This window comes from Haliotis cracherodii, unplaced genomic scaffold, assembly GCF_022045235.1.
Source record: "Haliotis cracherodii isolate W230 unplaced genomic scaffold, xgHalCrac1.p SCAF_4, whole genome shotgun sequence".
In the NCBI taxonomy this organism is placed as follows: Eukaryota; Metazoa; Mollusca; class Gastropoda; order Lepetellida; family Haliotidae; genus Haliotis; species Haliotis cracherodii.
The window spans coordinates 1,124,845-1,139,396 of record NW_027266297.1 but is presented as its reverse complement, the minus strand read 5'-3'; the positions used below and the strand labels follow the sequence as shown (position 1 = coordinate 1,139,396).

At 39.3% G+C, this 14,552-nt stretch overlaps 1 protein-coding gene across 3 annotated transcripts in view; it reads left to right on the top strand.

Annotated features, from left to right (window-relative positions):
• The window catches only part of LOC139478829 (receptor-type tyrosine-protein phosphatase epsilon-like), a 59,324-nt gene that overhangs the window by 21,774 nt on the left and 22,998 nt on the right, over positions 1 to 14,552 (top strand). For 2 of the 3 annotated variants that reach the window (XM_071261490.1, XM_071261489.1), the window contains exon 2: positions 10,866 to 11,081. The exons of the other annotated variant lie outside the window; for it this stretch is intronic. In XM_071261490.1, coding sequence (XP_071117591.1) covers positions 10,904 to 11,081 — 178 coding nt within the window. In that variant the 5' untranslated portion in view covers positions 10,866 to 10,903. The remainder of the gene's footprint in view (positions 1 to 10,865; positions 11,082 to 14,552) is intronic. 3 annotated transcript variants of the gene reach the window in all.

Genomic DNA, 14,552 nt, shown 5'->3' with positions numbered 1-14,552 from the left:
CGTAGCCAGGCCAACAAACGTGATGTTGTCCTTTTTGATAAATCCAATGAAATCATTTATCTCACTGAATTTTCTGTCACTTTTGACACTAATGTGATCGACAAAGATTCATGGAAAAAACAAGGCAAAAATGCTTACCTCGCTTTCGAAATGTCACGCTTGCATCCAAAATACCAAGTTGTCCGACACCCCATTGTGCTTGGTGCCTTAAGTTTGTAGCCCCCCAATCTGTTGGCTGACATTGGGAGAGTACCCGGGTTTGCTACCAGAAATGCAGCCCTTCTGACAATCTGGGTAATGCAGAAGGCTGCAGGGGACAAGGACCCTGAGCTGATGATGAGTCTAACAAGCCTGGCTGTGTCAGGATCACCCAAACCCTCTTTGCTGCATTGTTTATTTTTATCTGTACATGATATAATGATATTATTAATAATACTTATAATAATGATAAAAGGCTATTTATATTGCGCATAAATCTACACCACACTGGTCAATGGATCAACGTGCACTAAAGAATCTTCTCAGCTCCCTGGTGAGTATACAACCCGAGCTGCTTGTACATTGCCAAGGTACCGGGTACCCATTTACTACAACACATTTCAAACAAAGACACTTGTCCAAGGAAGCGCCACATGTGTTACATGTGCTTCAGTGTGGGATACGAACCTCGAGAAACTCTCGGGTTCCAAGTTGCCAAAGGTGGATTCTCCGCGACCAACGTTGCTTGACTTCACCAAATTTGTGTTTCCAGTACTTCTCTGCTAGGCTCAGAAGGTAGACAATTCTTATGTATTAATTATTTTTTTCGACGTATAAATCGTTGGTGCGGATTTTTGTACATGCACGGACAAATCTGTATTTTTAATAATGCAATGTAAAAGTTATTTGGTGAAAACGGACGCACGGGTATCTCACGACCCAACAACTTATAACAAGGGTAGAGTGTAGAGTAGAGAGTAGAGCTAATCCCCTGTTACAATCTTATTATTAAATGAATTTACCCAAACAAAGAACCAAGCTAAATGGAGACATAAATAATAATAATAATGACCAAATTCATTGCATATTTTAATCATTAAGCACATTGACTGGAATCATTGAAGGCAGGGCGGGACAACTTCGGAATGGCCAGGAGTCCTAACTTGACCACACAGAAGGAAGCACATGTTCACAAGCTTAAAAAGTTGTTCAGAATGTGCATTGCTGCAGAAATTATTTTTTTCTGCAGTAATTTCTTGCAGTATTTAATTTTCGACAGAAATTTCTGGCAAAATTTATTTATTCCTGCATAAATAACTATCAAAAATTACTTTCTGCAGTAATTTTTAGCAGAATTTTTTTTATTAGGAGAAATAAGGTTCAATCATTGGATAGTTTAATCCTGAGTTGCTTCAAATGCCCCTTTTCCTCAAAACAAACATTTTTAGTTCACATGATTTCAAAAAAGAAAAAAAGTAATTTCGTGAGATGTTTAAAAAAAATATTTATTCAAATGCTATATTACAAGACAATTCCTTGGGCGACTTTGCACTATGTCTCATGAATTTTCTTGGGTGAGGCGATTTTTTCAGAGCTGGGTCCTGTCACAGAAGAAAATAGATGTATAGATGAGTGGATCCATATTGTCTAATATATAATGGATAAATGGCAGCCTATACGCAGCGAGAGCTTACAATAGGGCCGACGTAATAAAATGTATTATGATTGTAACTAGTCTGCTTTACTTACGTTTTCTTCTCAACATACTTAAAATGAATTCTTTTTTTCATCTGGTCATTGAAAGCCATGTGCACATTTTCTGAAAAGATATGAAAACAACATTAAAATTAGGGCTGCAACGGTTCACCAATACTTCCGATTCGGTTCGATGCTCGATAATTTCCATTCGATTCGATTATTTTCGATTCTATTCATTAGTCTAATAATGTACAATATAGTCTTCGCATTGACATCGAGTCCATGCTTTCTTTTCAAATGGTTTGAAAGATTAGTCGTGTTTCTGGCCTTGTACGTAATGTCCATGTAACAAACTTTACAAGTTGCAGCATCTTTCGACTGTTCCCTTAACCCAAAATGAGCCCAAACCTTAGATTTTAGATGACTTGGGGCTGGTGACAGCACGTCGTCTGTGAGTCACTCTAATCTATTTTCGTTTTCAATTGACAGTCGTCAAAAGTTTCAAACAAAGACATTTTTGGACATTTTCACTTTGTGGATATGAACGCATCTTTTAATTTTTTTCGTCAACGAGGTAAGTTATTTTTGTTAATCTTAAATATATTACAAAAATTGGAATGAACCGAATCGAAATCTAGACATTGTAGATCGAAGATCGAATCGAGACGACAAGTACTGGTTCCCGGTGCACCGAACCGAACCGTTGCAGCCCTAATTAAAATGCTTTTCATTTCAGTAATAAACCCATTCCACAAGCTTTAGATACATGAACAATGTTAGATGGGTGAGGTGAGTTGAAATTTTGTTTAATGTCCCGTCCAAGATAATTGCACTTATATCGCGATGCGCAAGCACGTGTGTGTGTGGCTGCTTGTACTAGTCCGGACTGATGGCGATTTATAGTGCTAACTCACTGAGATACCATGCCGTAGTTTAACATAGTTTAGACACAGTACAAGGACACCAAGCCGACCAGGCCTTGTTTTAGCACCTTAATGCCGGCCGGGGATCGACAATGTAAGATAGACTTAATATATTTGAATCATAGCATATTATAAGTTCAAGGTCACATAGCACACATAAAATTCAAGGGTTATAAGCTATTTAAATACTCTTAGAATGACCTCCATCAATGCGCTCCACATGACCAGGGCACCTATCTCCTCTGTGCACCAGCCATGGCGCCTCTACTTCGTCACCTTTCTTTAACTAAATCAGATATACAACATGTATATTAATTCTTTAACATGTCTATCAATTCTTGAAGCCTTAAAAGGTCACAGTGAAAAGTTTTAGACAATACAAATATGTAAATTGTGATCAGCTCTGAAGATAAATGAGATGTTAAAATTCAGATAAAATGCTATGAGAAATGTTTTTTTATTGACAGTAAGAAAATCATTAACCATGTTTTATTCTGTTTATAACTGAGTATCATCCTGACAAAGTAATATGCTAAACTTAACAAATATTGAACCAACATATGGTCCTTTGTGAAGCTTCACTATAAACAGTAAAAGCAACCAACGCAATATTTGTGTGGAATAGAGTATGGGCGCAGTTTATTACAACATTTGTGACGAAACCCTGGGGGAGAGGTTTAAAAAATAATAACTGAGCGCCGATATATCAGACGTGAGCAGCTCAGAGCATAAACAGCTTGTCTCACTGGGGTCGTCAGAGATGAGTAACACCCCCCCCCCCCCCCCCCCCCACGAGACAAGCCCCTCCTGTTTATGCTCTGAACTGCTCACGTCTGATATATCGGCGCTCAGCTATTATTTTTTAAACCGACAAGCTGCCGACTCAAATCTGGTAAATATGCACAACACGGTCAGCCGCCGGTAACCACCACTTCTGGCCAGCCGCCAGTAACAACACCGGTAAAGCCACACCCAGCCACACCCAGCCAGCCAGCCGCTGCTAGGATAGCCGCTGCTAGACAGGTGTGAAAGCACCGTACCTACGATTGCTAACCTAACAATTACCTGAATCATCTTCATGTCCCCCAGGGTCCCGCCACCCACCCCATACCTATGGGATCGCCGCCACAAATGTAAGTCAAGTAGAATTGTAACATAAATGTAGGTATGTTCCCTGATCTGATTGGTTAAAAAGTGTTGTCGAATGAGCATAACATAGCTGAATTTTTGGGGTCTCATCACCGTGTATGTATACATTAATTAATGGAACTATTTTTGAAATCATCAACATGGAGGAACAGATGGAAATTTACCCTGACTTCCACATCGGAGATTTCGATAAAATATTGAGTGAATGGGGCGACGAGACATTTTCTGAGATAATACAAGAATTTGAAGGTAAATGAAATTTACGTTTTTCCATTAATTACAAAATCATAATCATAAATAATGTAATTTTCTTGGGCTTGGCCAAAGGAAAAAACAAAACAAAATCAATTTTTAACAGAGTAAAAAACATTTATTGCAACTCTATAATGACTTTCATACACCCACCTAATTTTGTTCTTATTATAACCCACAAAAAGCTGTTGAAGCTGAAAACCGTTCTGAGATGGCCCCCGAACTAGGAAATACAGCCAGCGTTTCCGTAGAGCCCAAAGTTCAAGCGTCCAGTCACCGCTTCGCGTCCCTTGATACAAAAGCAGTACAGGACATCGTGGATAGGAACCTCTCCAAATCTACTGGGAGTTAAAATATTTCGACGTAAGCCATTGAAACATAAAAGAATACATAAACACATAAAAAAAAATTCCTACGCAGATTCGATCAACATCAGCGAGAGTTACCTCCCTTACACCATTGCCATAATAGCAATGTAAAGCGTGACCAATGTGTCATCGCAAAAATTGGCAATAATATAACGAGATTGACCAAAATCTTAACATAAATTACATATTTCGTTTTGTAAGATTTGAGATATGTTATACTAAATGGATATACGGAAATTTCATTTAAACACGACACCGTAATAATAACGAAATACTCCCACTTACCGTCACATTTGTACCCTGAACAAGGCAATCTTTTCACTTCCAGAATGGCTTGGTTTCCGAGGTTTTGAACCCACGTTCGAAGAGCTTCCTGCTTTTCAACTGAATGAGAGACTGAGGTTCTTTTATGCCGAAGCCAGAAATGCTGAGGGAGAACTTTACTCAAAACCGAGTTTTGTTGGGTTGCGTGCTGCCATACACAGGCACATCAGGGGGCCGCCATTTGAGCGCAGCATAAACATTATCCAAGACCGGGAATTTCACACTGCAAACTGCCGTCACTTTGCTGTCAAACGCAGGTATTGAAAATCGCGAGATTTGCAGAATTACCGGCCACAAATCCGATGAATCGTTGAAGTCGTATTCCATTGACTCGAGCTCGTCTCAAAAACGACATTAGTCGAACATTTTTCAGAGACAGCAGCAGCTCGCTAACGAACGTAATTTGGTACCTGTCATAGATACAAATATCCTGCCACTGTCCACTGCTCCCGTGAGTAATTTCCAGGTTAATTCTTCTGCTAATTTCCACGGCCTCTCTCACATATGTTATTCCACTGTAACAGTAAACAACTTTTTCAATCCCAGCTAAGCTGCATGTCTGAAATTTCGCACATGTTTGACGTCTCTTGTCACCACCTCAGTTTCAGGCGAGTTGACACTATCTTGTACAGGGGCCAAACAGTATGTACGTCTTTTCTAATTTTGATTATTTGTATTTCATAGATACGCATAACTACAAATTACAAGTAAGATGAGGAACTGTGATAAAGAATTGAATTTGTGATATTTCCTGTTGTTTGTTTATTTTCTGAGAAATGAGCTTGAACATGTGACCACCCCTTTCGTAATATGGACCCTCATTATTGGAGTACCTCGAAACCATTGATCGGTTTCGCGGCACCCCATATCATGCATCTTTTCGAAGGTGAGCACGAGGAGACGTATTACTAACGACAGTTTTGTTGTGTCATGCGCTCAGTAAATTAGTTCCTCCTAAATATCGATTTAATTAACGTTCATGTTACAATGTCGATAAATATTTCGTTTTGTAAGATTTGCGTGATGTTATGCTGAATGGATGTACGGAAATTTTTCATTTGAACACTCCGCCTTACGGCGTCGTGTTCAAATGAAATTTCCGTACATCCATTCAGCATAACATCACGCAAATCTTACAAAACGAAATATTTATCTCCTAACTGTTTAAACAGATACTCTCCAGTACTTCCTGTCAGAAATAGCTATCCCCACATCGGAAAGGTGAATGTCATCATTGCGATATAAGTTGGAATCGCTTGCTGTTATATCATGCTTAATTCGACGTCCCCCTTTTTTGCATATTAGATTCGTAACGAAACGGTTTACACTCTTCCTCTTCCGTTCAATAGCAGCCCCGCTCTGTGCCCCATGCCACACCCTTCTAGGTAGGATTTCCGACCACACCAGAAGTGTTTCAGGCATAGACTCTGTGATACAAGAAATTAACCCTTCTATTTTCTTACTTAAGTCTACACCACTATCCTTCACTAGGTCATTTGATCCAAGATGTAATACAAGTACCTTTGGAGGAGGATGTGTCTTGAGTCTAATCTTGATGCATGGTCTCAAGTCGTCCATCTTCATTCCTCACTTGCCAAGCCACTTCACCTCAGCACCCAGCTGGTCTAGTCGCAAATTCTTCCCAAATCCTAACCGCTGTGAATTCTTCTGAGCCCAATACACATAGGAAGATCCGACGAACCAAATCTCTGAAAAACTTAGTTGATGGGTTAAGCATACACATGAATTGTAACCGTTCCTTACATTAAAGCTATTCTGATATATCGTTTGAACGCATCTGATTTCCACCTTCCCCAACACTTGATGACGTCAGTCGGGATACCCTGCATAGCTCCAGAGGTAGCTGCACCAATGCGAAAAGGGTGAGGCTTGTATTTATTGTGCTCCAGACCAACAAACCCTAACTCTTTTGATAACATTGAAGAAAACTGGTATCTTGTAACTGGAAGACCATCAGTATGTATAAAAAACTCTCTTGGGATGATGAATGGGGTCTAATATCCAAATACAATCTCAGCAATGCCACTGGGCAAATTGAAACATCAGCATGGGCTCCAATGTGCATTTGAGCTGCTCTCAAATCGGTTTTGGACATGCACATTGTCATGACAATACTTGATGAATTTAATATGACATCAGATAGCAGCAGTTCCTGATACGCTGAGCCTCTGTTACTCACTAGTTCACCTACACGCAAGAATCCAAAGAATGCCAAGGAGAACATACTCTGAAATAGAATAGTCTCGTACACCGACTTTGAAACAGATCGCAAGGCTTCCGTTAACTGTTTTAACAATGGTAAGGTGATAGGAGCTCTTGTACCTGGCTACTGAGCATCTCTTCTTATTCCTCGTAACAACTTCTTGATGACAAAATTCTCTGTAGGGTCTGATAATGAGGCTATTTTATGATATCTACCAATAGCTGAGATGATAGGTTGGCTATGTAATGAGAAATCTGCGAAACTGGAACCGGCCAGGTTTGATCTAGGTTATTGCTGAAACGAAACTGTTGAAATCCATGCAACGCATACCTGTATGCCTTATTGGTGTTTTGAGATACTGACATACTTAATAGCCTGTTAGCTTCGTCTTCCATATCTGTCATAGAGAATCTGGTATTGGGGTTGGCTGCGGACAAGCCTGGGGTGCTATAATCCGAAACTGCTGCAACTGAAAACGGGATAAAGAATCTGCTATGCTGTTGTAGCACCCTGGAATATATTGAGATTTCACGATTATGTTCAAGCATTTGAGAGTAAACAAACGGACTAAAACCATTACTCTCAGTGATGACGATGTTAACCTATTCAGTATATGCACTACTGCCTGGTTATTAGAATTAAATATCACTTTCTTGTTTGTGAGATGTACCCCCAAATATGAACTGCTACAAATATTGGGAAAAACTCCATCAATGTGATGTCTTAGGTGTAACCTTGGAGTCTCCATTCCTTGGGCCAAAATCCAGCTGCCTACCTGCCTTTGAAGTACAAACCAAATCCACAATGCTCTCCACCCGCGCTATCTGTAAATAACTGTAGAGTGTCACTTGACATCCAGTATTGGTCTGGGAACACTGTAATACCACTGTGACAGCTTAAAAATTCCAGCCATGTATTAATGTCTTCCTTCATCCCTCTAGTCAGCCTGTTATGATGATATGCTTTCTCTATATTTCTTGTTGAATCTATAAATCGTCTTGAAAATGGGCGTCCCATTGGGATTGCTCGGCAGATAAAGTTCAACAAACCTTTAAGTGACTGCATTTCCCTCAATTTCACTTTATTACAATCTGCAAACCCGTGAAGTAGGTTTTTACATTGATTGATTTTGTCTGTCGGTATTCTAAATTCCATTGTTACTGTATCAATTTCAATTCCAAGGAATGTCAAACAAGTACATGGAAGTACTGTCTTCTCACTAGCAATATGAACTCCCAACTTCTGACATAACAACAAAAAGGTGCCAAGAGTGTCTTGGCAATGATAAGGGTTAGGTGAGCTACCAAAAAGAAAGTCGTCCAAATAGTGAAGTAATGCCCCTTGTTTCAACCTGCATTGAGTAGCCCAGTGTATAAAACTTGCTACTTTTTCAAAAACTGCACAGCTCGTGCGGCATCCCATTGGGAGGCACACATCTTCATAATAGTTATCCTGAAAATATATAATTAAGAGATCATAATCTTGCTTATTGATTGGACAATAATCGAAATGCACTTTTCATGTCTGCTTTTGCTAACGTTGCCCCTTTGACAAATTGGTGGACTAAGTGCACTGCTTCGTCAAAACTTGTGTAAGAAACTGAGGCATACTCATCATCAATATAATCATTGACTGATGTACCCTCTGGGTATGACAAATGGTGAATTAACCGATATTTTCCTGGTTCTTTCTTTGGGACAAGCCCAATTGGCGAAACCCTTAATTTTGGAAGTGGTGGAAAACTAAATGGTCCTGCCATCCTACCTGATGTAATTTCTCTCTGTAATTTCTGCCTGACTGGTAGTTCTGTATATGATTTCAAGTTATGGGAATAACATGATTCCCTTGGACCTGTATAATTCAAACTAAAACCAAAACAACTTTGACATATTCTGGTACACATATGTGCATATCTGCACACACTGCGGCTACATTTCGTCAGATTGAAGTCATAGCATGGAAGCTGGCGTTTTGTCCGCATGCTGGGCTTAACATCTTGGCCTTGGCCCTGACCTTGCCTGTACTATGGATTGATACTAACACTTGATGATGGGGTTGCAAACATAAGCCAGAGTTCATTATTGATGACAGACCATGGTTCGTGAGGATTGTGAGCATGGCGAAGTCGAAACTGCTGATCATAGGAACGCCATCCATAGCCCTTCCTTGTAGCTGCCATGCGTAGAGTATTCATGTATTTGAGCATGTGCTGTGTTTTGCCTCCAAATTTCTCCAGATAAATGCTGAAAAATATCAAGAATGCATCTGTCCATTCCTCGATCGTGTTGATTCTGGGATAATTGCGCCTTATAACCTCGATACCCCCCTTGTGCATTGAGGCCCATGAGTCCTACTGGTTTGTTGTCATAGGTCTCCTGTCTGAGCCCTTTAGTTAAGATCCCTAATTTTGAGGTATATTGGAACCTAAGTTATCTTGGGAGAGAACGATAGGCTGAGGAGCAATAAACTGTGATAAATCATGCACGCCAAGCCCCTGTGACTGACTAATGCCGGTTGCCATAGCAAGCGTACCGCTGTCGCTGCTATCAAGCTCAATAGGCCTATCGCCTACTGGTTGGAATCTAACTGTAGCTGTACTACTATCAGCATTACTAGACCTACCGGGGCCACGGGTGGCCAAGTCGTCTGAGGCGCCGCGATTCGCTGTGCAGAGTTGCGTCCCTTGGGCACGCCAGAAACCTATGATTGTGGGTTCGAATCCCTTTTCGCCCCAACTATGTTTCTAGGTTTGTCAGCACCATACCCGTGCTCGTGGGTTTCACCGAACTGGTAAACGTCTGAGACCTGCATCACTTTGGGCTTTCCTCCCACATTAAGCTGCCACGCCGTGATATAACTGGAATACTGTTAAAAGCGGCGTTAAATCCAACTCACTCACTCACTCACTCACTAGACCTACCACTTGTAATAGTTATGCTGCTGTCAGACCTGCTACACGAATCATCAGCTAAGGGGAATAACTCACCTGTAGTTGACACGAAACTGGCGGGCGCAATCCTTGTCTGCTTGGCCGACGTCGCTACCTCGCTGTCCGCTCGCTGAACAAGTTTCCTCCTTCTTCCAGCCCCCCTAGACTTAACAAACGCCCTGCCTGTCGACCCTAAGGATCTTGAAACATCCTTTTTGCGTGGCATAGCGAGCTGGAAAGCGGTTACTCTTGATAGAATACTTCTTGTGCAGAGCGAGCAAAAATTGTTGTTGTCTATAGCGCAACATGAGCGGAAAGGATTAACACGTGACAACTGCACGTGAATCAGACAGATCTAGAGTAACCTCCCTTTCCCTATAAAATGAAACCGACAGTTGATAATTGAATTTTATTATGATACTGAAGATATAATAAAATTATTTATGTTGATGCTGTATCTTTGTATTCTCCTTACCTCTAACCTAATCTTGCTTGTTGATAGTAACTGGTCTAAGTTGTAGCCACTCCAATGTATGATCACTTTCTCCTTTTGGACCGATAATATTTTGGCTTTATACCTGTATTATGTTAAGTTTGTTTCTGAGTAAGCACTTCCTTTTCCACATACTGTATACGTTATAATGGCCAACTTGATATAGTATCACAAAGTTTATGGTACAACGATCAAATGTACATCACAGGTAAAACTCAGATAAACATTTGCTTCCTCAAGGAATGATGACATACTGAAAGAACAAGGTGAACATTTATCGTTGATTGAAAATAAGTAGAATGAAGCTTAACATTTAGAAATACGGTGGCATGTTGAGACGTGTGAAAAATTATTGTTAATAAAATCGTATGGTACTTTACACCATGCTTGCAGAGATCACTACTTGTTTAAAGCCCGTTTTTTAGGACTTACTTTAAATTATACTAATGGAAACTGGAAACAGGTATATTTAAAATAAATGCATGTGCGTTTCCTATGCTGATTTACCATTTTTCTTATTGATCAGGCACTGAAGAAAACGTTGCTAAGAACAAACCCGCATGGATGAGCACAGCCTTTTGGTCGAGTCCTCCCGCCAGTACAGCTGTCAATGGCCAAATACTTGCACACAAATTCGAATACTCTGTCGTCACCAACACGAATCAACCAAGCGCCTGGTGGAAGGTGGATTTACAAACACAAGTACAGTCAGCAAGGGTTACCCTGTACTTCAGTACATACTGTACGTATACATCCATTTACGTATTTGATTTACGTAAATAGTAAACACAATCCTTTGTTCTTGGAACGTCATGGATGTAACTATCATTATTTTTCTGGGTATGTGTATTGAAATTCATAACTATGTCAATTACTATGCAAAGGCTAACTTAGCAAAGCAAATTTGGATTTTCCTTATGTTTTTATATCCAACAGACTAGAAAATGATGGTTGTGGTCAAATGTTTTGGTGGCAGATACTATTTTTGGTTCAATATACACTTTTATTTTGTAAAAATTGAGAAAATCAAACAAAGTCCACCTAAAAGGTAGAGTATGCATTGAGTCCTTACTTTATCATTTATGTGACAGTTAACACATAATAGACTTGAGTTATTATTATTTTTTAATTATAGCTCCTCGCAAATTGAGATATAAGTAAAAAATAATCAAAAAATATGGTACATTTTGCTCTATTTTCATTTATTTGATATTGTGTGGTTCTGGGTATTCTTAGTTAAGCCCTATAGAATATACGAACAAACAAACAAAAATTGTGCACAACAAGATCAAAATAGCTGCAGTCACCGGGCCAATGGCAGAGGCACAAGCAGCACAATTCCCAACCCCAGAGGATGTATATAACAGATGCCCTGCAACTGCGGCCACCAATACACTGGAGAAACCCTCAGATCCCTCAAAACAAGACTTAAAGAGTCGCTGTAAACAAACTAGACCTGAAATCCGCTATTAAATCAGCGCCAATTAAATGTTGGCTTCCCTTGCTTAGTTTCCATCTTTGTTATCTTATTACTTTTGTTGTTCTTACTGGTATATATATATGTCCTGTGCTTCGTAGCATTAATTCACCTGATGAAGGAGTAAGTATATGCTCCGAAATGTTGTGTTCCCCATAGGAAAGCAGTCGATATCCATAAATTCTCCTCTTTATGTGTATCAGTTTTAACTGTCATTCAAAAGTTACATAAAGCTACCTAAACTTCATAATCTGACATACATCAGCATATTTATGAATACACTATTGCTCTCAATACCCAAGAAGTGTACTATATGATTATATTTGTTATTACATAAACTATTCTTCATAAGAGGACGTAACTTAAACCACAAAACGCGTACAGTTTGGTATGACTAGATTGTCAGAAGTAACAACAAATGATTATGACCGAAATATAAACGAGAAATATCTTTACTCATGGCAAACAACAATATTGTGGCTATGTAGTCATGCTGCATTCCAAACACACTTCTGCACTTAGCATACGTAATTCAAAATGAATATGTAGGTTTTTAATTTCAACAAAAAGTAGTAAATGCATTATCGTGTCTCTGGTTTTTCTGTCTGGTCCATTACTTGATTCTCTGGACTCTTTAAAGACAACCGTCGCTTGGAGTGAGTGAGTTGGGTTTAACGCCGCTTTTAACATGATTCCAGTTATATCGCGGCGTGTCAGTTTAATGCGGGAGGAAAGCCCAAAGTGATGCAGTGGTATGTTTTACAGGTAGGGCAGGACATGTTTACCATTGTTACTGATTTTCAGTGATTTATTCATACAATTTTCACGGTTATTTTGCTATAGAATATGTTTTGACGGATAATCGAGACTGGGTGTTCTCTGGTGTTGATGTTTTATAACTATTCAAAACATATTTTGTGCTGTTATCTGCTGCAATACTGAATTTTAAGGGTCATCTCTATAAGATATTACCACATTTGTAGACCGTAATAATGTTTTGTGGTACCAAAATTGGTTTACACACACTAAGTTGTAAACATGCTTTGGATTTATGTCGCTATAAGGAACAAAGTCTTGAGTGTTTTAACTCTACACGTCATTGACATGTAGCACATGTCAGGGGCTCAATATCCCAAAAGTGTGGAATATAGTTATTGGTGTCATTCATCAGTTACCCCCTACCACCTGCGAGTCAACACGAGGTACGTTTACATATATCTGCTGTCGTAACAATCGTTATATCAAGAGTCAAGAAGAGTCAAGAAGAATCAGAAGAGATATGTAAACCGTTGTGCGAAGTCAGTCGAAACACATTTAGACATTAAACACTTGATTTCCTGAATATTTCATCACGAGTCGAGCAAAGATTTTAGAAATGTACAAAGTGAACGGATGATGTTGTCATATTGTAAGCATCCCAGAGAAAGATACACCAAGTACCAAAACTGTTTAAACGGTTTGGAAGGTTAAAGGGTTACAAAGAGGGGTTGGTTGGTCGGTGGGTCGGCGGAGTTTGCCCACCTCTAATATGAAAACAGGGATCATATTAGATTACTACAAATTAGCTGAGAGAATGAAAAGGATAAGATCTTATCAAAATTATTTAAACTTACATTATTGTGCCACTTAACGATACATTGCTTGGGACCAAAGTTTCAATAGCGTAATTGCACTGAGCTGAGATAATCAGGACTTGGTATTCTCTGGATCTAGAACACTGCGAAGTGTGATAGACTTATGGTGATGTCTGGTTATAAATTCAAAGAAGACAGCCTTCTGAATATTGCTGACACATGTTGAAATATTGAAGAACTTGTCAGTTTGGCTTTAGCCCCGTAGAAGTGTCCCTAAATTCCGCTAGAGCATTCGTCCTCCTGCTATATTTTTTAACACCCTGGATGACCAAGGCTATGTCCCGACTTCCAACACTGACAAGGCAGCTACAATGCTCCCACTAGAAGATGCTTTCAAGCAATTCATGTTGAGAGACATGTTTCAGACGACAATGTGGCTGCAGATATATCAGTCATCTCATCTGCAGTGACAGATCTGGACTGCCACATACTGAACACTGCACCTGCTCTGGTTGCCAACACTCTGCAAACGAAGATTATTCTGAAGGCTTGAATGACAGTGGCAGTGGTGGCAGTGACTAAATGTTTCTTACTGTATTTAAGAAAAATAATGGATTTGTTAATGAGTTACTGACAATATTGAAGCAATTGAAAAATAGTGTTTCACATTGACACTCGGATGTCTGCTAATTATTTGCTAATTGGAAGAGGACTTAATATAGGCATTATAATCAATTCAGGTTTGGCTGTTTTTTCTTTAAAACATTCTCAAAGAAAAGACATACTTGGTCATTTTCTCATTGGTATGTTTACAGTATAGTATGTATTGTACTTGTATCACCATCGTAGTTTTGTTTCATGATTTTTTAACATGTTCACTTGTGTATGCTGGATATTTAGCTGGATTACATTAAACAATTATCTGTAAATGTTTACAAGAAAACATTGATGCAGAGCATCAAAGTTTCCCGCCATATCTGATGCCTCACAAACCCATGATAATGATGTTAGGGAAAGGCATGAAGGAGCAGAATTATATTAACCACAAAAAAAGTAAATGCTGTTGTGGAAAAAATATTGTTTATTTTGTGTATTTGGCAATGCAGTTGAAACATTTGCATACGGTAGGTTCTATCGGTGAAACCCACGAGCACGTGTATTG